Below are 20,643 nucleotides of genomic sequence, written 5' to 3' on the forward strand. Positions count from 1 at the left end.
GATCGCTGATGGGCTGCATCTAACTGATGGAGCACATTAGCATTGTGGAATTTATGTAAGTCGTGATTGCTTTTTTTTTTTTTTCTTCCCCCTCCTGGTGAGTGGGAAACAGAAGATGAGTCATGTTTCCTTCGGTGGGATTGACACGAAACCGATCAGAAGTCCGTGATCACCATTCCTACAATGCATTTCTCTCTGTGAGAGTCAACAAAAAAAAAACAAGACAAGGCCGGCCACTGACGGCCTAAACGACCAAATTGCTATTTCTAAACTTCGCTAACAGTGTTTACAGTATTTCTGATTGTCGCAACCAGAGACCGTTTGCCTCCCGGCTCTGCGCATAAACAAACACATAAAGCAGAAATACTTTTGATCCATTCTCCCACCGCTGCTGACACGCGACCTAAAATGGGCTTCGGCCTCACAAGATCGGCACTAGGCCTCGAAGCATTAAGCCAAACATCAAATCGTGTTTCAAACAGTTGAACGACAAAAACGGACGACCGGACTGTGACAGGCGAGAACTCAAATGATGGCCGCCTCGGACAGTGACAGCACACATCGAATACCGCACAGTACTGTCCGTACCGTACGTATTTCAGACCCTGAAAGGCCCGCCTGATCCCATCCGCTGGCTTTCCTCTCCCACACACAGCCGGAGACTGGAAGAGGACCAACGGAGCAGCTGGGACAAGCAAGATCTGTCATGGGTCATTAGGTGCTCTTATTAATTTGCAGAGCTTGATTCTCCCGGCCCAGTCATGCTCTGCTTCCGTAGAACAAATGTCCGCTTTGAACAGAAGGTGAACGCATATGCGTCGGCTTGGGTTTCAATTTTTCAGAGCGCCGAGGAAGCTTCCCGTTTCACTTTATTATTCCATTAATTCCCACAAAACCCTCTCACGCGGGATGCCCTCCCTTCTGCAAAGTACGCCGTCATCACGGTGACAGGAATGCACTGCCCGAAGCGCGGACTCGACTCCTGCGTGATGGCGCAACTCCTCGGATGCGTTTGATGCGTGACGCCGCCTGCTGCCACGGACAGCAATCGTATTTGTGAACGCTTGAGGTAATGGGGGGGGGGGGACATTTGGTTATGTGTGAGATGGAATAGTACAGGACATGTATGAGGGCAGCAGAACAGCGGTGAGATGTGCCATATTTGTGTCAAAAGAATTTAAGGTGGAGGTGGGAGTGCAACAGGGATCCGCCCTAAGCCCCTTCCTGTTTGCAGTAGTAATGGATGAAGGCTGACAGATGAGGTTAGACTGGAATCCCATTGGTCCATGATGTTCACAGATGAGGCAGTGAAAGCAGGGAGCAGGAACAATTAGAAAGATGGAGGTACGCACTGGAAAGGAGAGGAAGGAAGATTAGCAGAAGTAAAACAGAATATATGTGCGTGAATGAGGGGGGCGGTGGGGGAAGTGTGAAGCTCCAGGGAGAAGAGATGGCGAGGGTGGATGACTTCAAATATTTGGGGTCAACAATCCAGAGCAATGGGGAGTGTGGTAAGGAAGTGAAGAAACGGGTCCAAGCAGGGTGGAACAGTTGGCGGAAGGTGTCTGGTGTACTATGTGACAAGAGTATCCGCTAGGATGAAGGGCGAAGTTTATAAAACAGCGGCGAGGTCGGCCATGATGTACGGATGAGAGACTGCGACACTGAAGAGACAACAGGAAGCAGAACTGGATGTGGCAGAAATGAAGATGTTGAGGTTCTCCCTTGGATAGGATTAGAAATGAGCTCATTAGAGGGAGAGCCAAAGTTGGATGTTTTGGAGACAAGGTTAGAAAGAGCAGACTTCGATGGTGTGGACATGTTCAGAGGCGAGAGAGTGAGTATATTGGTAGAAGGGTGCTGAGGAGGGAGCTGCCGGGCAAAAGAGGGAGAGGAAGACCAAAGAAAAGGTTGATGGATGTTGTGAGGGAAGACATGAGGACAGCGGGTGTTAGAGAGGAAGAAGCACGACATAGGCTTAGATGGAAAAAGATGACCCGCTGTGTGGCAAGCCATAACGGGACAGGCCGAAAGAAAAAGAAGAAGAGTGGGACCCCCGCCGCTTGGTGGCAGCACCAAGTTTGCTATTCAATCAGCCAAATTTTCCATTCAGCTGTGACGTGTCTTTTGATTGAACATGATTAACTCTCGCAACAAGTGATTGCAAACGTGGAACCGGAGCAGGAGAAAGATCCATTCCAATATTCTCAATCGACTTCGCAACTTGTCAAATGTAATTTCAGTGAGGGGGGGGGCAACTGGTGGTTGATGCCCCACCCATTTTTGCATAGATAGAAACGCCCCTGTATAAATGACATTTCCCATCACTTCAAACCACCAAGACAGTTGACTTCAAACTTTGCAATAATCATCTTGTTTGTATAGACAGACACTTTTGGATACACCCTTGCGTACCCAATGAAGCGCCCCGTGAGTGCAGTTGATCAAAATGCAAATTCATAAGCGCCGTAGATGTATTGCAACAGGGTAATAACTCCCTTATCACAATCACAATGGCCTTGCCACTCCCAGCTGTTGGCGACATGTGCATTTTTTTAAACGGTGTTATCAACTGCAGCGGTGTATCACGTGCCCTATCGTGCACGATATTGCGAAGGAGTGCATTCATATCTGATGCGGGTGGAGGGTTGGGGGGGGGCAGCTTTTGGTCTTAAATATGAGCGGAAAACGCCTCGCAGTGCACCGAATATAAAGGAGAGAGAGTGGCTGATTTGACAGTTTGGCAATCATCCGGCGGGGTTTACCTGGAGCCACGAGCGGCTCGGTTTACCTCGTCCTTTTGCACACATTTCAGCCAGAAATATGAAAAAAAAAAAAAACCAAAAAAAAAAAAAACAGCAAACGCGCGCATCATCGGTGCAGCGTTAACTCACCCTCTCTGGCTTTAAGCAGGACAGTGTTGGCCACGATGTTCTCCAGCTCCATTAAAAAAAATAAAATAAAATAAAAATCCCGAATGCAGAGGTTCACGTTCTACACGAACGTCTGCAGCGGAACCACCGGCGTCCTTCGGGCTGGCGCGGCGTCTTCACTGGTCGTCGGCAGCCCAGCGAATCTCGCTCATGGCAAAAGTCGTCTGGGATGGGAGAGGATTTCTTGGCTCTGCTTGCAGCGCAACACGGCCACGGTCCTTGTTGTGCATTTCATTTCGACTTGCGCAAAGGGGGTCCCATGCGTGACTTGGCCACAGAGGATCCACACTAGGGGGGGGGGAGAGAGAGAGAGAGAGAGAGAGAGAGAGAGAGAGAGAGAGAGAGGGAGAGACCTGCGCTGCCCTCGGTGGACACCAGCGGGACACCGCCGACGGCTTCACGTTTGCGCGGCAGAGGTTGGCAGGCTGAGTGCAGCACAGAGGACGTCAGCTCGCCCCTCAGCCCGCGCTTACGTCACACAATGTGGGCGGGGCCCCTGACTGTGTCAAGCCCACTTACGCTTCACCTCACCGGAACATGCGACATTTTTGATTGAGTCAGAAAAGTAAAAGCTCCACAAAACAGCTTCCCTTTTCCACACTGACTCAGCTCGAATTGCATTGGGGTTAGCGGATCCGAAGGCATATTTAATATTATATATATTTAATACAAAGAAATATTGGGGGGGGGGGGCGGGGGAAGAGAAGTACCTCAAGGCGAGTGGTAAGCAGTCAGGGACACCAAGGCCTTCTCTGCTGGCTGGACTCAACACTACTTGAAGCACTGAACACCCATCCATCCATTTTCTTAACTGCTTATCCTCATAAGGGTTGCGGGGAGTGCTGGAGCTTATCCCAGCTGTCAACGGGCATGAGGCGGGGTACACCAGGAACTGGTTGCCAGCCAATCGCAGGGCACATGCGACGAGCAGCCGCGCTCACAATCACACCTAGAGGCAATTTAGAGTGCCCAATTAATGTTGCATGTTTTTGGGATGTTGGAGGAAACCAGAGTGCCCCGAGAAAACCCATGCACACGGGGAGAACATGCAAACTCCACACAGGTGGGTCTGGGATTGAACCCGGGACCTCAGAACGTTTGTCTGTCCAATGAGATCATTTTACTAATCTGCTGAGGACCTTTGGAACACTCAGTGCAATTAGCTATTGGAATTTTTTGGGGGGAGGGCGGGGGGTGCTATTACTCATTCACTGGGCGTGCAAGTTTCCAATTTGCTTTATCCTTCATTAAAAAAAAATATTTGAACACAGAAATTTGCACTTTGTGAGGTGCGCTCATTGACATTTAACTCAAAGTGTACAAAAATCCGGGCGGCAAGGTGGCTCAGGTGACAACCAATTCAGGGTGTACCCCACCTCCTGCCTGTTGACAGCTGGGATAGGCTCCAGCAACCCTTGTGAGGATAAGCAGAAATGTACGGACGGATGCACAAAATCCCACAATGCAAAAAAGCTGCATAAACACGACATGATTTATCGAGAAATGCTCTGTAGCAGTAACAAAACACTCATGGCCAGTGTTTCCTGCAAAAGGCATTGATATTTATATTTACACAGGAAGGAAACCAAGATTTAATATAGATATATATAAATAATGGAGCACAGCCATTACATTTGTGTCGCTAGCAGGCCTTTATGTCGCCAAACACGGAACACAAAGCGCTGCTTCAAAGTAATTGCTATCATAGCGATCCATAAACTGTTTCGTCACTGTTAAACTGAAAAACAGACATTCATTCAAATTGAAATTTACACAGTACACTACAGTAAAGAGGCAAAGTACAATTTTGCCCTGTGCTCATAATAAAAAAAAAAAAAAAAAAAAAAAATCCTGCTTTCAAATTCAACTAAGATATCAGTCTGATACAAACTGAAGCGCGTCGGGTTCCGCACGCCGCGTTAATATTCATCCAAGTTATCAGCTTTGGGGATGGCGAGGCCTCGGTCTTTCAGGACCTGCATCTTTACTTTCTCCGTCTCCTGCTTGACTTGCTGCTTCAAACGCTGCTCCTCCAGAATCTCCTCAATGGAGACCTGCTGCAGGACCGTCTCGCACGGTTTATCCACATCCTGCAATGACAACTCCATTCATTAGGCACATGTTGTACCACGTAAAATTACCCGAACCTGAGGTGTGCGCTCGCATATTCTGCCCCTGCATTTAAATGAGTACAAGTACAAGCCTCAAATAACCCCAAAAGCACTTAGATGGCAACACCTTACAGGAAAACGGTTGCATTTTCCTGAAAGCTGAGCTAAATTTAATTCAAGCTAAAATTGGACATTCTTTCAAGATCAGTCGAGGGAGAGTAGGAAGAAAATTGCTACTCACTACCAAACGGACCATAAAACTCACAGAAGTAGGGGTAGGGTTGGTTATAATATATAAACCCCACTAATGCCACAGCCAAGAAGTTGACACGTGTAGCGTTAATAAGCTTAAATCCAATTATTGTTAAAAATGAAGGCATTTGGGAGAGCACAGGTGTGACAGAATATTGGCGGAACAGCTGGTCAAGCGTTGGCCTCACAGTTCTGAGGTCCCGGGTTCAATCCCAGACCCGCCTGTGTGGACTTTGCATGTACTCCCCGTGCCTGCATGGGTTTTCTCCCACATTCCAAAAACATGCAACATTAATTGGACACTTTAAATTGCCCCTAGGTGTGATTGTGAGTGCCGCTGTTTGTCTGAATGTTGTGCACTGCGATTGGCTGACAACCAGACCAGGGTGTACCCTGCCTCCTGACAGCTGGGGCAGGCTCCAGCACTCCCTTTGACCCTTGTGAGGATAAGCAGTGAAAAAAATGGATGGATGGATCTGCACCGCAGGTCTGAGAGGAATACTACTTTTGGTATGTTGCATGTAAAACACATGTGAAAATATTACTTGATCCTGTGCTTGCGCTCCTAAACTAGTTGTACATAATATTGTATAAAAATACAAACTATACCATGATGAAAGATGTGAGCACATGAATCTTGGGGAACCGTGCAACTAGCAACCAAATAATTTGCTCGAAGTAAAATGCACACGTACTATTTCGCCAAGCAGCACCACATTTTCTCCCCGCACGATGAAGATTCCTCTGGGGATGTCACCAAATTTCTTGCCCACGTGGATACGCTCAACAGTTTGATGGAAAACTAAATTGGCTGACAGGGAAGAGAAATTAATGAGTTGCGGAGTTTACACAACAGCAAGTAGTAGTTGCTAGCTAAACTCGCGCGTTTGGGTACTTCACGCGCTTTGAGGCAAACACGTACCGAATTGGTCAATGCTTCTGAGGTACCCGATTAGTGTTCTACCATCCCGGAGGAGAACCAAATGTTTTTCTGCAAAAGTACAAGCATGACGGGACATTATACAACAACATTGACGGGCCTAATGTGTCAAAGACACGATGGCAAGTCTTCATTTGGGATTTGTCTTCCCCACTCGAGTCGAGCCTCCTCTCGGACTTACTGTCGATCTCGTCGATGAGACTGGCCGTCCCTGGTACATAATTCATCTTGAGATCTTGTTTATTGCCTTCTTATATATCTTAGCGTCAAGCCATGAAGCCCAGGTAAGGATTCTTAGACGGAAGATGAACGGAAGTGTTTTTTTTTAATCGACGCCAGGCTTTAACTTCCGGGTAATTTTTTTTAATAACTCTTTAATCGACAGAAACATTTAATAGCTACATATCCAACATCTAGACTCAACATCATTTCATAAATGAGAACGAAGATTCCAGGTTAAAAATTAGGTTAAAGAATGCAACTATATTTCAAGTCATTTTCATTTTTTTCAGAGGTCATTCGGCTGTCAAAGATTGCACAAAAATTGTTGATTACTTACTCGTCCACTAAATTTCCTGGATAATTACTTTTAAATTTTAATGAAACATTGAAAAAACACACTCTGATTTCACTGTCACAAAAACACAAATATATACTAAAAATATATAAACATGTAGCTATTTTTCATATCGTTTGTGTTGTTCACGTTGTCCTTAAAAATATCCTAGTGAGTCATCTTCCTATTCGCGATCCCTCATTAAGGGTAAACAAGTTGAAGCGAGCTCGCTGTGTCACAAGCCATTCAGTCATTTTCTTTGCTCGTTTGTTGCATCATAGCTGCATTTATCGGTGACAGGAGAGCTTTTTTTTAAAAAAAATAAAATCTTATAATTATTTTTAAGCCATAGAAGTCGTCTGCTACAGTTAGTGTACTATCCGAGATAGCAAGGAGTACGTTTAGTTTGTACACCGCCGTCAAATGGATCGAATTCTGTCTGGCCCTTAACTTAGAACTTGGATAGTAACCCCGGAGAGACAGAACATGGTGAGTCACACTTAAGCACCCGGGCTGTAAAAAAAGAAAAGAAAAAAGCTGCCAATGCGATATTTAATTTTTGGGTAAAGAGCAGCTAAAGCTCCTCAAGCTGCTAGCTATGCGGCTAACATGCTAATTGGTGTTATGTAATGGCTAGCGCTCCCTTGCTAGCTCAGCTAAGTTCACGTTTAGCTTTACGTCTCCACGTCGCTCGCAAGTACGTGTACTTACCATTCATACAGGCTCTCTGTGTACATTTTTAAAGTTTACTTGAGTTACACGACACGAGCATTTTCATACAGACCCTGTAAAGACCATTTCAGGAGTATGGGTATCGTTTTCCTCTGACAAATATTAAGAAGGTCGTGAATCTTTAAACAACTATGAATTGTATGTATCATGGAATTGACGTATGAGAATAAAATGAAGAGATTATGTCGCTGTGTTCTCAGGACACGCCACAGTATCCCGGCTACCCATCACACTACTGGTACCCCCAGTCGCATTCCACTGGACACTATGCAAATACCTACCCCTCTGAATCTGATGGCCAGCCACGGTATAATCCTCAGGTAAATTTTCAGTGGACGTAACTTGTAAAAGGTGGAAATGGAGCCTAACTGAAATGTTATGTTGGCATTTGATTGTCGATCCTCAATATATGTGGAACATAAAGAATGTTAATACTCTATTTGCCACGTCTGTCAAAAACAACAAGGAATTTGTGTCTGGTAGTTGGCGTAGCTCTAGTATGAGAATAGACAACCATTTTGACAAATAATACTTTTGAGACGTAAAAACATACTTTTCCAAGAGGTCACTATGACAAAAAAAAGATTAACCATGAAACACCCCTTCATACAATCTCTTTGTCACACAGAAGAAAGAAGAGGTTTTCCGTCTACATTTACCAGCATGCATAACATCAGTCCCGTTCACTACAAGCTAAGTTCAAAGGAAACTAGCAAACTGTAAACTAGACTGTAGTTGTCGAGGAACACACCAACTGAATGTCTTCGTTCTCCAGTCTCATCTAAGAGCAACTTTGCAGATGCTCCCCATTCAGTTCAGCGCCTCCCAGCCATCAGTCCAGTTGTAGAGCACCGTCTTACGCAGTCCACCAGCTCTGACATTTTTATGTAATGGTTGAGTGTAGCCTATGAAGGCGCAAAAACACAAGCGTTGTCAGCCCAACAGCGCCGACGTTGCCCTCATTAATGGCATGATTGGAAATCTATCCATTAGTCCGCGATGGACAAGAGACAATAAACACTAAATGACAAAAACAATGAAAAAAAAAAACCAGCAATGCTCTTTAAGACTGATGTTTATGCCATGTCGCCATTTTAAAAGAATGGGATTACATTGGTTTACCATCAGCTAATGTCTTCCGAAATGGATCTGTGAAAAATTTACAATTCAAAATGTGAACTTTTCAAACATGTGAATATTAGTTCAGGTAATATATGCCACATTTATAGTGAAAACAGGGATGACAATTTTCTGCGGAATTCTGAGGTTTTTTTTTTCAGATGAAAATGTCATTGTTGTGAAACGTGTAGATTTATTGAGGAAAATTTGGGAGGGGGGGGGGGGGTTACGCCTTGATGCAGGGCAAGGCTGTGATCAAGACCGGCCGCCAGCATCTATCGGCAACACTCGTCGTGAAATTAGTCACAGCTGTGATGGCGGAAAACGGCATTGCTACCTGTTTGCATTAAATTTGGTGTTTATAATAGCTGCAACATTCCAATTTCCGGCAGCATTTTGGCAGTATTTCGTCTGTATTTTCACTCTGATGTTAACATTTCTTCGAGAAGCATTCTGTTCACTACGGCATACATATTAATTATAGACATACGTACGCATATGTTATCGAGCGGTCTGCACGTTTTCCAGTATGGCGAAAGTCTTGGAGTGAAAAGATGAAGCTCGTGCCAGGGAAATTGATAAAAACCTTGTTGTGAAAAACTGTTTCAGATGGGCACAGCTTGTAAAAAAAGTGTAACCGTGCAGATAGGGACGAAAACGGTATCAACGTGTCTAACCGAACACATACAAAAAGTGGACGTTCCCGGCAAAGTACTGTGCACTTATCCAGGAGCATATCCAAACAGGGAAGCACAAATGTAAGTTGGATGTAGTTGTTGTTTTATGATGGCTAGTTGAAACAGTGTGACCCTAGAATGGATTATTTGTACGGCAATTATTTTCTTCTGGAATATGTGTTTTGAAAGCAAAACAATTCAGAGTCTCAGGAGAAATTGTTACCTTTGACCTTTCACATAATAGGAATTCTACATCTGCCTTTTTAGGAAATTCCTGGAGGTTATCCAAACGGCCATGGCGTCTACAACCCGGCAGCACAGAGTCAATATTCCACGAGTGGTTTCCATCCATCCAACCCTTTCTACTGTGCTAACCCTCAGAGACCTCCTGCAGCTTCTTACTCTAACCAGAGCTGTCCGGCGGAGCAAAGCAGTGGGGAAGCTGGACAGCCGCACTCTCAAAGTCATCACTATCCCGGTATACACTGTCAAGGGGTAAGGGCATTTCAAGTAAAAAAAAAATAAAAATAAAAATACAATCGGCCCGATGTATCACCACAGTAAACAGGACTACCACTATGGGTTTTTGTATCAATCCTTCTCATTCACTATTTTTTATTGTTGCTCCCAGGGTCCTGGATATCCTCCGGGAGCGTACTCTTACTACAGTGAAGGTGCTCATCCAATGACTCCAAACACGCTGTATCCCAGCGGCCAGTCTCTGCACCCCAACTCCCAGGCTGACACTTGGCCACACGCCGGGACATATGCAGCCTCTCAGCAGCAGTGGCAGCCAGGCCAGCAGCTTGCTCAAAGCCATTATGGAAATCCTCTACGTCCGCTACACCCTCCGGCTTGGCCAGGGACCGGAACCGGTGCTCCACCACCTTACCAGCCTAAGGTAACTGTCAAGCAAGCGGAAGGATCATGTGTGTTAAGGCGGCGGTGTGACTGTCTGAGCGCTCCCCCTTGCTGAAAAGTCTACTTGTGATGAATGCGGATGCGTTACAAACGGGGGAACTCTGGGTACGTAGCCGACGCTGAGTGGGGAAATCACCCGCTCTCATTCCTCCTTCTCCTTCTTCTACATAGAGCAAGCTAACATACGTTATATCCTAACCTAACCTTGAAACAAAAGTTGATAAAAAGATATACATATATAGGTACGTTCGCTGTGTCTGTCTTTCTGAGGCGTCCATAGTGTTACGTGTGAATTTAGACGGACGTCCCCTTTGTTCAAAATGCGACAAGGCAGTTGTATTGCGTTTCTGACAATTTCATCTCACACACATCAACACAACACAAACACGCTAAAATAGCTAACACAAAATAGGCGTTCAAGAACAGAGTAGTTGAGCCACAACGGCGAATAGTTAACAATGTTGAACAAGTGTTCCCAAACAAGCAAATGTTCGTCCCAGCGGGTATTCCAAGTTAGCGAAAGTTCCGGCCGGTCCGAAAAACGGAAGGCAGCAGGCGTCAGTGTGGTTAGTGTTCCAAGCAGCGTCGTTTCCCAGAGCAGCGGTGAAGTCTCCTTGTCCATCTTTCTCGTCCTTATATAGCCACTCCTCAAAACAATAGCAAACATGAAAACTCAGCGACAAGTTGTCGAATGGCACACTGCGAAGCATGAATGGGGACGTTTCAAACTGGCGGGAAGTTTACAAAATGTACACTCATGCGCGTTAATCACAAGAAGACTTTTCAGCACCGGGTAGTGCTCAGACCATCGCACCGGCACACCGAGCAACGTGGCCGAACCCGACTGAACTGTCGCGCAATGCGTGTGGTACGGCGTCCGTTTTTATGAATGGCCGATGAGTCGGCTGCAGGTTGGAATTTCTCGACTTCATACGCCACTACCAGAGCTCTCCATCTGCGTTTCACGTGTATTATCACAAGTGGACCTTCTACATAGAGGCGACCAGTCAGAGGAAAGGGGGTGGTTTTAGCTGAATATCGACAAAGCTAATATAAAACTGGGTCAAGCAGAGGTAGCAGTAAGAGGGGCCTTTTCTGGATACTCATGAAAAAGCCAAGGTGTTTTTATAACAAGTCCGTGTTAGTCACTCAGTGGATTTCTAAATAGCCAAGATGTGGTACATTTAACAATATTTGTAACTTCCAATGTGCCTGTGCATAAAAATATTAAGCTTGTGACTAAAATTCACACCCGCGGTACGTATGGCGCAGGGTTGTTCAAATGAACGAGTGCACGAGACGCTTTTAAAATATCCACACTCGTTTTTATTCTCACCCACGTCCACTCTTTTTAGCGACCCACTTCTTTTTTTCCAAACTAGTCGTCAATCTTCCTGTGGTTCTTTTAAATGTGCTAAAGTACTACAGGATCAGATCCCTACACTGGCTCGCTATTTGGGGTTTCTGCATGTCCAATCGGTCAATGTGTGGAGGTCAGTCGCAATTCTCAAACTTTATTTGATGGTCCGTTCCAGTCGGATTTGATGGCATCGCGCAGTGTGCGCCAAGCCTTACTTATCAGTAGTGTCAACCCCCCACCGCCCCCCCAAAAAAGTCATGGCTTGTAACTTGAAGTGAGTATTGAAATGTAACGTGGCAAGATTTTTATTCTCCACCCACCCACTCCGTTTGTTGCTAATAAACATAAGTATTTAGAACAAAGCTGACCCTGATTCATCTGCAGTGGGATGCTGAGTCTTTCAACTTAGGTGCAGAGTAAATCTTGTTTTTAGTTCTCAAATATGTTACTGTAAGTGTTAAATCCGTTTTTTTTCGTACTGTGAGTTACCCAACATGCTTGCACATAGTTAAAAGAGGTGGGCCTAAGCACAGCAGAATTACCCATGCTGTCAATGTTCCTACTGCTAGTTATCAATGATGATTGCATTATACTGGAAAGCATTGGGCTCACAGTTATGAGGTCGCCGGTTCAATCCCGGCCACGCCTCTGTGGAGTTTGCATGTTCTACCCGTGCCTGCGTGGGTTTTCTCCCGGCACTCCGGCTTCCTCCCACGTTCCAAAAACACGCAACATTAATTGGACACTCTAAATTGCCCCAAAGTGTCATTGTGAGTGTGACTGTTTGTCTCTATGTCCCCTGCAATTGGTGGGCAACCAGTTCAAGGTGTCCCTTGCCTCTTGCCCGTTGACAGCTGGGATAGGCTTCAGCACTCCCCGCGACCCTTGTGTTCATAAGCAGCTAAGAAAATGGATGGGTGGATAAATTTCCTGTAGGTGTGATTGTGAGTGCAGCTGTTTGTCTTGATGTGCCCTGCAATTGGCTGGCAGCCGGTTCAGGGTGTCCCTTTCCTCCTGCCCATATACAGCTGGGATAGGCTCAAGCATTCCCCGTGACCCTTGTGAGGATAAGCGGCTAAGAAAAATGGGTGGATAGATGGATGTATTTTGGAAGCAGAACAACTCCAAATAAGACATGAAGTCGGTTGTTATGTCATGGGCTGATGCCAAGGACGAAGGCAGCGAGCGTCATTGTAGGCAGGGTGGGACCGAGAAGGGAGGGTTCATTTATTCCCCAACAATGTACAATATAGCTGAAATACTGGGTGCACCAAAAGTAAAGTTTAAAAAAAAAAAACCTCAAAGTACAGACACCTGAAAAAATTCAGTACGTTTGTACTTTGGTATTTCCTTCTGACCACTGTATACTAGTTGTAACTACAGTACTCAGAAGGTTTTAAATCTCATTTCAAGTCAAAAGCAGAGTGAGTAGTGCTTTTCATTAGCAAACTAAAGCAAATTTATTTATATAGTGCATTTCATACACAATGTGCTTTACATGAGTAAAGCATTTGAATAGAAAGAAAACATTTAAAACTTGGGGTGGGAAAACAATAAAAATGATAACAAAATATAAATGCAAAATGGAAAAAAAAGTAAATTTCAAAACAGTCTACAGTGTAGGAAATATCATTAAAAAGTGGGAAATACATGAGAAAAAGGAAATTTTAAAGTAATGTTGTGTTTTGTGTGACTCCAGGACCAACACCAGCAGCACACCCCACAATTGGGACCTGCGCCCAGGCTGCCAACATCCCCCCACCACAGCAATGGGAAACCTATCGAAATTAGTTCACCTCCCCAAATCTACAACAAAACTGGGCGAATTGATCAAAATCACTCCCAAGGTGAGCCCCCACCCTCTGCCCCCACCCAATGTCCAGCTCCGGGCAACGCCGGAGCTCAGCCCGTGAGCGACAACCCCAGCTTAGCTCGGGTCCAGCAAATCATGGCTCGAGTGCTACTTCTTCAGGAAGACGTCGACGAGTTTGTGGGGAAGAAAACAGACAAGAGTTATCGATGCCTGGAGGAACTTCTTACCAAAGAGCTGCTTGAGCTGGACTCTGTGGAGACACGGGGACTTGAAAATGTCCGTCAAGCGCGAAAGGAGGCCGTGCAGAGGATCCAGGCCATTCTGGACCAGCTGGAGAAGAAAGCGTTCTAAAGGGGGTCATGAACCAGCGTGTTCGTCCTCCAGATCCAACGAAGTCCAAATACATTTTTCAAAAATAACCCAGGAGGCTGTTGGTCTGTGTGAGCAGTGCCGATACGGTGGATGAACAAACTTTTTTTGTAGATATCATCAAAACAAACTTTCAAATCAGTCAATGATTGAATTTCGATTTGCGTTAATGCAGCAAAGGGGGCGTAGGACCGAAGGCCGCTCTGTGCGATGGCCGTCGATTGCGCCCCCCCCGGGTTGATCGTGGGGAGAGTTCAGAGTGGCGCTACCTTTGGCGGCTGCCCAATCGCCCATATCAAAAAGCACCCATGTTGTGGAGGATTATCAAAGGAAGAGGCACATTTTTATAGCCACTTCCAAGATATTGCTCATCTCCTCCATAAAGTGATCCTGCTGTCTCTGCCGGTGTGTCCGTTTCAAAAAGTTCCTCACAACATGCACATTGCCTTAACTGCCCACAGTTGCATGATCACGTCGTCGTCGGATACCCGTCACGGAGCCTATCGCGGTACCGTCATTCAGTGTGTTTGCATGCATCCCTCTCGCCTCGGAATCGGACCACAAGTAATGAAATCAGTACAAAGCTCTTTTGGCTTCCGCTGTGATGTCTTACCTTCATTTTTTTAGGATTGAATTTAATTATTCAAAGTTAATCCTCGTACTCCCAAGCAATGTGTATTTTCCCTAAATGCTCATTCAAATTGTGATGAAACAATTTTTGTTCTACATCAGTGGTCGTGACCGCACCGAAATCAAATTTTCTCTTCTGTCTTTAATCCCATCATATTTCATTAAATTCCCCCGATCCTTACAAGTAGTTCACGGTAAATACGTCACCCTGAACATTACCGCAACGGTGATTATGACCGAGTGCTATATATCAGGGGATGTTGAATATATTTAGGGAAAAAAAAGGTAAAAGTATTGCATGGAAAATTAATCATCTGTCTTCTGTATTCATTTACTTGTGCTGTTATGTGGAGCCTCAGTGTAAAATGTCGGGTGTAATGCATGTTTCCAACACAAAATGGAAATATTTGGCTGGTTTAAAAAAAAAAAAAAAATCACCGTAGAGAATTCTCAGAAATAATAAAATTATTATATTTTCAAATTGTGAAATCTGTCATTCCTCCTTTAAAAAAAAAAAAAAAAAAAAAGATCTGGAACTGTATTAATCTTGGCACCCACATTGCCAGTGGTCTTTAAATAGACTGCTATTTCCATGCAAAGTCGCAGCAGTAGACGACCCCCCCCCCCAGCAATGTTAGATGGAATTAATACGGCAGTCCGACGGTTTTGAATCTCTTTGGACATCCTTCTGTTAGTTTACTTCTCTAAAGCCTGCACTGCCCGCATTTTTTCATTGAAAGATTCAGGCCAGAGAGCACCGCTTGAATCCAGCACCGGAAAAGTGATGTCGTTTACATCCAAACTTCCCGCATCCTGGAATGACCGAACCCCTACCAGGAAGGTAGAAATTGACCTCACTTCCCCTGGTTTAGCAGTCTTTGATTTGGAAAGACTCCTGTTTACCGGCAAAGCCATCATCAGCCACGCAGATGAAGTGTGGCCGCGGCTCTACATTGGCGATCGGTAAGTAGCTTGGCTTCATTCTTTCATGCTGAAAATAAAGTCGAGCTCATCTCCGTTGAACACCAAATACATTTACTTGAAATTATCTGTTTTCATATTGTGAATGTTCTCTGGCGTTGAATTGATAGCGCATTCAAAAATGTAATTCACATTTAAGTGAACAGCAAGCTGCAGTAATTCTAAACTCCTCAAATTACATTCCGCATGGTGACAGCTGTGCTCTGTGAGTTGCAATCAATGACCGTGAAGTCCGCGACACATTTCCTCGGTTCAAACTAAAATGCCTTGATGTCTTCTTCTTCTCTTGATATTTGCATTTCTTCACCGGCAGCCTTTGCTGCATATTAACATAACGGTAATAACCCCGTCAGTGTAGTAAAGTGTTGTGTTTTCCACAGGCATAGTGCAGAGAACAGGAATGACTTATCCAGACATGGAATCACTCATATCCTGAATGCAGCTCACAGTAAACGTCAAGGATGCCCTGACATCTACCAGGGCATGCACATTTCCTATATGGGCATTGAGGCAAATGACTCCTGCAACTTTGACATGAGCGTGAACTTCCAGCCAGCTGCAGACTTTATTCACACGGCTCTGAGGAGAGGCGGTGAGAAAGGGAAAGTTAAAGGGGAAATTCAGTACTTTGCGTGAACAGTGTATCCAAAAGGTCATGTAATATGTACACTGTCCAATCCGCTCTCATTTAATCGTGTTTTGAGAAGATTTTTATCGACAATTGTGAATTTTCAAGGGCGTTGCCAAATTTCGCGAGTCGCGTGACCTCCGTGCGTGGATGTGACGTGTACCGTGCCACAACAAAGGCTCAATTACACGGGGCAAAATTTATGCCCAGTGCCGCTTTCTCATATTTATCCTCATCTGCTGAAGAAATGGCAGTATCGGTTGATCGGGAAGACTGAGGAAAAGTTCCATACAGATTTGAACCCGTGGCTGTAAATCTTGAATGTTCGGATGGTTCTTCGGGCGGAATGACGTGGAGTCTGACTAGCTTCGGCATCCGGGGCTAACGGCCCCCGCCGCCTGGAAGCTCGGCTCGCGGCCCGCAGCCGGAGCTCGCTTGTCAGACTCCGCGTCATCCCCGTCCGAAGAATCATCCGGAGCTCCCGGGGGCCCTTGTTTACGCACTTATGTGGCGCGTAGGCCTCCAAGTAGTCAGTCACATTGTCAAATAGGGTACATATTACATGACCTATTGGATACATTGCAAATGCAAACCACTGGAGTTCTTCCCTTTTCCCCCTGCAACAAAAATTCAGCCTTTATTTTCTGGCTTGTTTTTCCTTCAGGTCAGGTTCTGGTGCATTGTCACGTAGGAGTGAGCCGCTCCGCCACTCTGGTCCTGGCGTACTTGATGCTGAAACAGAGGCTCACCCTCGTGGAGGCGATATGCGCTGTGAAAGAGAACAGGGGGGTCATTCCCAACCGAGGCTTCCTCCGGCAACTGATCCGTTTGGATAAACAACTTTTTGGCACACACGACTGAAGCCAGAAACGGGTGCTGCCAGGGTTTTGGATACCTGTGGATCTCCCACTTCACTGCGGCAAATCGAAAGTATAGTTTTCCAAGGCGCCTTTTAGTCATCTAGAATTATTTCATCCATCATGACTTTTCTCCCCCTTTATGGAAACCCTTCTATGTCTGTATGTATATTCATCTTTTACTTTTTAATCAAGCAACTGCTTCACATCTTTCACACAGATTTTAATCAGCAAAGCATGAAAAGTAAAATTTCGAGATGCAACATGAATGTGGATTTCAGATTTCCAAACTCCAATACCGATGTTGGGAAGTTGTGCAAAATGTAAATAAAATCTGAATACAAGGAATTTGCAAATCCTTTTGAACTTATATTGAATTGATTACATTTGCATTTGCTGTTCTAACTGAATAACACTTTTTATTTCTTTGTAAATATTCACTCATTTTAAATGTGACGCCTGCAACACATTTCAAAAACGTGGGAGAGGAGCTAGAAAAGACGGAAAGATGAGTGCAAAGAAAACCCACCTTAGATCATCCCACAGGTGAACAGATTAATTGGAAAGAGGTGAATGTTATGATTGAGTATGGCATTATTGTGGAAAGAATTTCACCTGCACGTGTGCTCAGGAGCACTTCAGAAAAACATTGTCGGTTAAAGCATGTTATCGCCGCATCGATAAATGCAAGTTAAAACTCTACCATGCAAAGCAAAAGCCAAATATTGTATTGTCAACACACCTCCAGCTTTTCAGGGTTTGAGCTCACCTGAGATAGACTGACTCAAAGTGGAACAGTGGTCTGACAAGTCCACATTTCAGATTTTTGGGGGGAAATCATGGGCGTGGTGTTGTCCGTGCCAAAGAGAAGAAGACCACCTCCACTGGAAGTGTGAAGCTCAAAAGTGAGCATCTGTCATGGAATGGGAGCATGTAAGTGCCATGGCACGGATTACTTACACATCTGTGAAGTTAAAGTCCATCCATTTTCTTAGCCGCTTATCCTCACAAGGGTTGCGGAGGTGCTGGAGCCTATCCCAGCTGTCAACAGGCAGGAGGCAGGGTACACGCTGAACTGGTTGCCAGCCAATCCCAGAGCACATAGAGACAAACAGTTGCACTCACAATCACACCTAAGGGCAATTTAGTCTGCAATTAATGTTGCATGTTCTTGGGATGTGGGAGGAAACTGGAGTGCCCGGAGAAAACCTACGCGGGCACGGGGAGAACATGTAAACTCCACACAGGGAGGGCTGGAATTGAACCCGGGTCCTCAGAACTGTGAGGCCAACGCTTTACAGCTGATACACCGTGCCGCCTCTGTGAAGTTACCATTATTGCTTAATTGCACATCCAGGTTTTGGAGCAACGTATGCTGCCATCCAAGGAGTGTCTTTTTCAGTGAGTGCTTCTGAGTGCTTATTTAGGCAACAAAATGTCAACCCACATTCTGCGCGTTACAACAGCAGGACCTCATAGTTGGAGAGTGAACATTACATGGGGACGGATTGGTTAAGCATGCTGCAAAAATTTGCCGTGTAAATATATGAAATCTATACAGTACCTGGTATGAGAGGATTCGAAATGGAAACAGGTCAAATTATCTGTCATCGCAGTAAGAGAATTACGCTTGAGAAGAGGAGAGAATGCCACATTGGTCAAATTTTGACAGGTTGTACCACTTACATTATAGATATTTATGGCCATAAATTGGACCCTTATCGGGTTATTACGTGACGTGATTAATGATCCCTCGTGAGCGTGTAGAAGTCTTGCTTGAATCGAGTCTGAACTTGAGACTCTCTTTCACGTCTGACAATATCAAAGCGCCATTGACTTCAAGTGTTTTTTTACATGAGGCCGGTGACACTTTTACGAGTGGTCATATTAATTATAACTCATGACACTCCGTGTTTCCGTTGCAACCTACATCATGAATACATCATGACTTGTCATCACATGTTTACTGCCTCTGTGAATTCATCATTGCACAACCAAATTCCCGTTTGGACATGAGGCCTTGTGATACTTTGTTGTTTCCTAAGGAGTCATTATTATTGCTTGTGATACATCATAACCTTTTGAACTATTAATGACTTGCTCTGACACCTCATGACTGATCGTTAATTACATCACGTGATACGTGACCTGATAGATGTCAAAGGTCATGGCCATAATTGCCATGACCTATTGAGGGTACAACCTGTCAGTATTTGATGAATGCGGTGATCTCTATTTCTCACTTGTTAAAGCATCCATCCATCCATCCATCCATCCATCATCCATCCATCCATCATCCATCCATCCATCCATCCATCCATCATCCATCCATCCATCCATCATCCATCCATCCATCCATCCAAGTAGCTTCAGCAGGGATATCCAGACTTCCCTTTCCCCAGCCACTTCTTCCAGCTCTTCCGGAGGGATCCTGAGGCGTTCCCAAGCCAGTCGAGAGACATAGTTTCTCCAGCGTGTCTTGGGTCGTCCTCGGGGTCTCTTTTCGGTGTGACATGCCCGGAACACCTCACCTGGGAGGTGTCCGGGAGGCATCCGAATCAGATGCCCCAGCCACCTCATTTGGCTCCTCTCAATGCGGAGGAGTAGCGGCTCGACAGTGAGTCCCTCCCGGGATGACCGAGCTTCTCACCCTATCTCTAATGGAGAGCCCTGACACCCTGCGGAGGAAACTCATTTCGGCCGCTTGTGTCCGGGATCTAGTTCTTTCGGTCACGACCCGCAGCTCGTGTCCATAGGTGAGGGTAGGAATGTAGATCAACTGGTAAATTGAGAGCTTCGCCTTTTGTTCTTGAGAAAGGAAAAGTTATCTTGGTCTCCCAAAGAGAGGAAACTCTATAAGTGGTCAAATAGTCATTCCAAGCATTGTATTAACTGTAATTTTTCGACAGCTCGTTTTACCTTATTTGAGTGAAAAGATTTTAATACCAGAGCAACTCAGCAAGCTATTTCTTGTTCAAGAGTTATTCGCTCATTTTCAAAATCACAAATATGCCCTACCCACTAAGCCTCTCCCGAAAAGAGATACTGCCCTTCCCTCAACCACCACCCCCTGATTTGGATCCTCCATGCTAAACTGTGGAAATTATGACTTGCAAGTACGAGAGACGGGATCTTTACTGCAGATTAAGTAATAGCTGCCAATTGCAATTAGCTTGCATCAGTAAACAAAATGAGACCAAGGCCTGTGTGTTGGACCACGAGGGAGAGGACAAGGGCGCTAGCGTCGAGCTAACGCAGCTAGAGAGGCCTGTGTTTGGACATCAAGGAAGAAAAAAAGGACGAGGACCGTGAGGATGCTGGACAGAAGAAAAACCACCTTCACCTTTCTTCACTCCTGCCTGGGGAAGCACCGCAACGACATTGGGGTTTGAATTTCATTTGCTTTGCCGGGTAGATTCAGTTTTGTCTGGGCCCTTAGCTTAGGTTACCCTAGCCATGTGTGCAGTGTGTTCCTGTTTTGTTCAATTTATTTACTGAATGACTATTTGTTGAGTAAAGAGATTTGCTTTTCTAACCTTTATTTTGTTATTAAATGTTCACACTTTTTGTTACATAACCAGGTGAATTACTTGACTATCTGCAAGACCGTTAGAAGTAAAGAGTAAAGTTGGAATAGACATTTAGAGTAATTACCATTGAGTTAATTTATTAGTTTCCTACTTTGGAGTGAGGAAAGAACTCAGGTGCCAACCTCGTCGAAGTATTGTATACTAGAGAGGCACTACATATGCTAGGGTGTTTTT

At 45.0% G+C, this 20,643-nt stretch overlaps 4 protein-coding genes across 6 annotated transcripts in view; 2 read left to right on the forward strand and 2 right to left on the reverse strand.

Annotated features, from left to right (window-relative positions):
- grk5l (G protein-coupled receptor kinase 5 like) overlaps positions 1 to 3,372 on the reverse strand; it is a 39,954-nt gene extending 36,582 nt beyond the window's left edge. The window contains exon 1 of one of the 2 annotated variants that reach the window (XM_061817701.1): positions 2,895 to 3,372. In XM_061817701.1, the coding sequence (XP_061673685.1) occupies positions 2,895 to 2,946 (52 nt within the window). In that variant the 5' untranslated portion in view covers positions 2,947 to 3,372. The remainder of the gene's footprint in view (positions 1 to 2,894) is intronic. The other variant, XM_061817704.1, reaches the window with a different exon arrangement.
- An 859-nt stretch (positions 3,373 to 4,231) lies between these two features.
- lsm1 (LSM1, U6 small nuclear RNA associated) lies at positions 4,232 to 6,575 on the reverse strand. Its single transcript, XM_061817924.1, has 4 exons — positions 6,418 to 6,575; positions 6,219 to 6,287; positions 5,992 to 6,107; positions 4,232 to 5,023 (listed from the first exon to the last, which is right to left on the reverse strand). The coding sequence occupies exons 1-4, from the start codon at positions 6,461 to 6,463 to the stop codon at positions 4,853 to 4,855; spliced, it is 402 nt and encodes a 133-aa protein (XP_061673908.1). The 5' UTR covers positions 6,464 to 6,575; the 3' UTR covers positions 4,232 to 4,852.
- bag4 (BCL2 associated athanogene 4) lies at positions 5,652 to 13,924 on the forward strand. Of its 2 annotated transcripts, none has more exons than XM_061817921.1 (5): positions 5,652 to 5,806; positions 7,725 to 7,844; positions 9,588 to 9,815; positions 9,952 to 10,221; positions 13,301 to 13,924. In XM_061817921.1, the coding sequence occupies exons 1-5, from the start codon at positions 5,759 to 5,761 to the stop codon at positions 13,763 to 13,765; spliced, it is 1,131 nt and encodes a 376-aa protein (XP_061673905.1). In that variant the 5' UTR covers positions 5,652 to 5,758; the 3' UTR covers positions 13,766 to 13,924. The 2 variants fall into 2 exon arrangements, with proteins under 2 accessions (XP_061673905.1, XP_061673906.1); XM_061817922.1 differs by lacking the exon at positions 5,652 to 5,806 and adding an exon at positions 6,980 to 7,281.
- Positions 13,925 to 15,026: 1,102 nt separating this feature from the next.
- Positions 15,027 to 17,218, forward strand: LOC133499663 (dual specificity protein phosphatase 26-like). The gene is made up of 3 exons (XM_061817923.1): positions 15,027 to 15,376; positions 15,775 to 15,986; positions 16,687 to 17,218. Exons 1-3 carry the CDS (start codon positions 15,198 to 15,200, stop codon positions 16,881 to 16,883), a joined length of 588 nt encoding a protein of 195 aa, XP_061673907.1. The 5' UTR covers positions 15,027 to 15,197; the 3' UTR covers positions 16,884 to 17,218.
- Positions 17,219 to 20,643: the final 3,425 nt, after the last annotated feature.

Source organism: Syngnathoides biaculeatus, chromosome 4 (genome assembly GCF_019802595.1).
Source record: "Syngnathoides biaculeatus isolate LvHL_M chromosome 4, ASM1980259v1, whole genome shotgun sequence".
NCBI classification, from domain to species: domain Eukaryota; kingdom Metazoa; phylum Chordata; class Actinopteri; order Syngnathiformes; family Syngnathidae; genus Syngnathoides; species Syngnathoides biaculeatus.

Excerpts from the sequence above, each read along its gene's own strand:
- bag4 (XM_061817921.1), top strand. The coding sequence starts at position 5,759 with ATGGATGGATGGATCTGCACCGCAGGTCTGAGAGGAATACTACTTTTG. Across the intron at positions 7,845-9,587 it reads AGCCACGGTATAATCCTCAG|GAAATTCCTGGAGGTTATCC; the intron begins GTAAATTTTCAG and ends CTGCCTTTTTAG. Across the intron at positions 10,222-13,300 it reads CACCACCTTACCAGCCTAAG|GACCAACACCAGCAGCACAC; the intron begins GTAACTGTCAAG and ends GTGTGACTCCAG.
- lsm1 (XM_061817924.1), bottom strand. The coding sequence starts at position 6,463 with ATGAATTATGTACCAGGGACGGCCAGTCTCATCGACGAGATCGACA. Across the intron at positions 6,288-6,417 it reads TCTCATCGACGAGATCGACA|AAAAACATTTGGTTCTCCTC; the intron begins GTAAGTCCGAGA and ends GTACTTTTGCAG. Across the intron at positions 5,024-5,991 it reads TGGTGCTGCTTGGCGAAATA|GATGTGGATAAACCGTGCGA; the intron begins GTACGTGTGCAT and ends TTGTCATTGCAG.
- LOC133499663 (XM_061817923.1), top strand. The coding sequence starts at position 15,198 with ATGTCGTTTACATCCAAACTTCCCGCATCCTGGAATGACCGAACCCCT. Across the intron at positions 15,377-15,774 it reads CGGCTCTACATTGGCGATCG|GCATAGTGCAGAGAACAGGA; the intron begins GTAAGTAGCTTG and ends TGTTTTCCACAG. Across the intron at positions 15,987-16,686 it reads CACGGCTCTGAGGAGAGGCG|GTCAGGTTCTGGTGCATTGT; the intron begins GTGAGAAAGGGA and ends TTTTTCCTTCAG.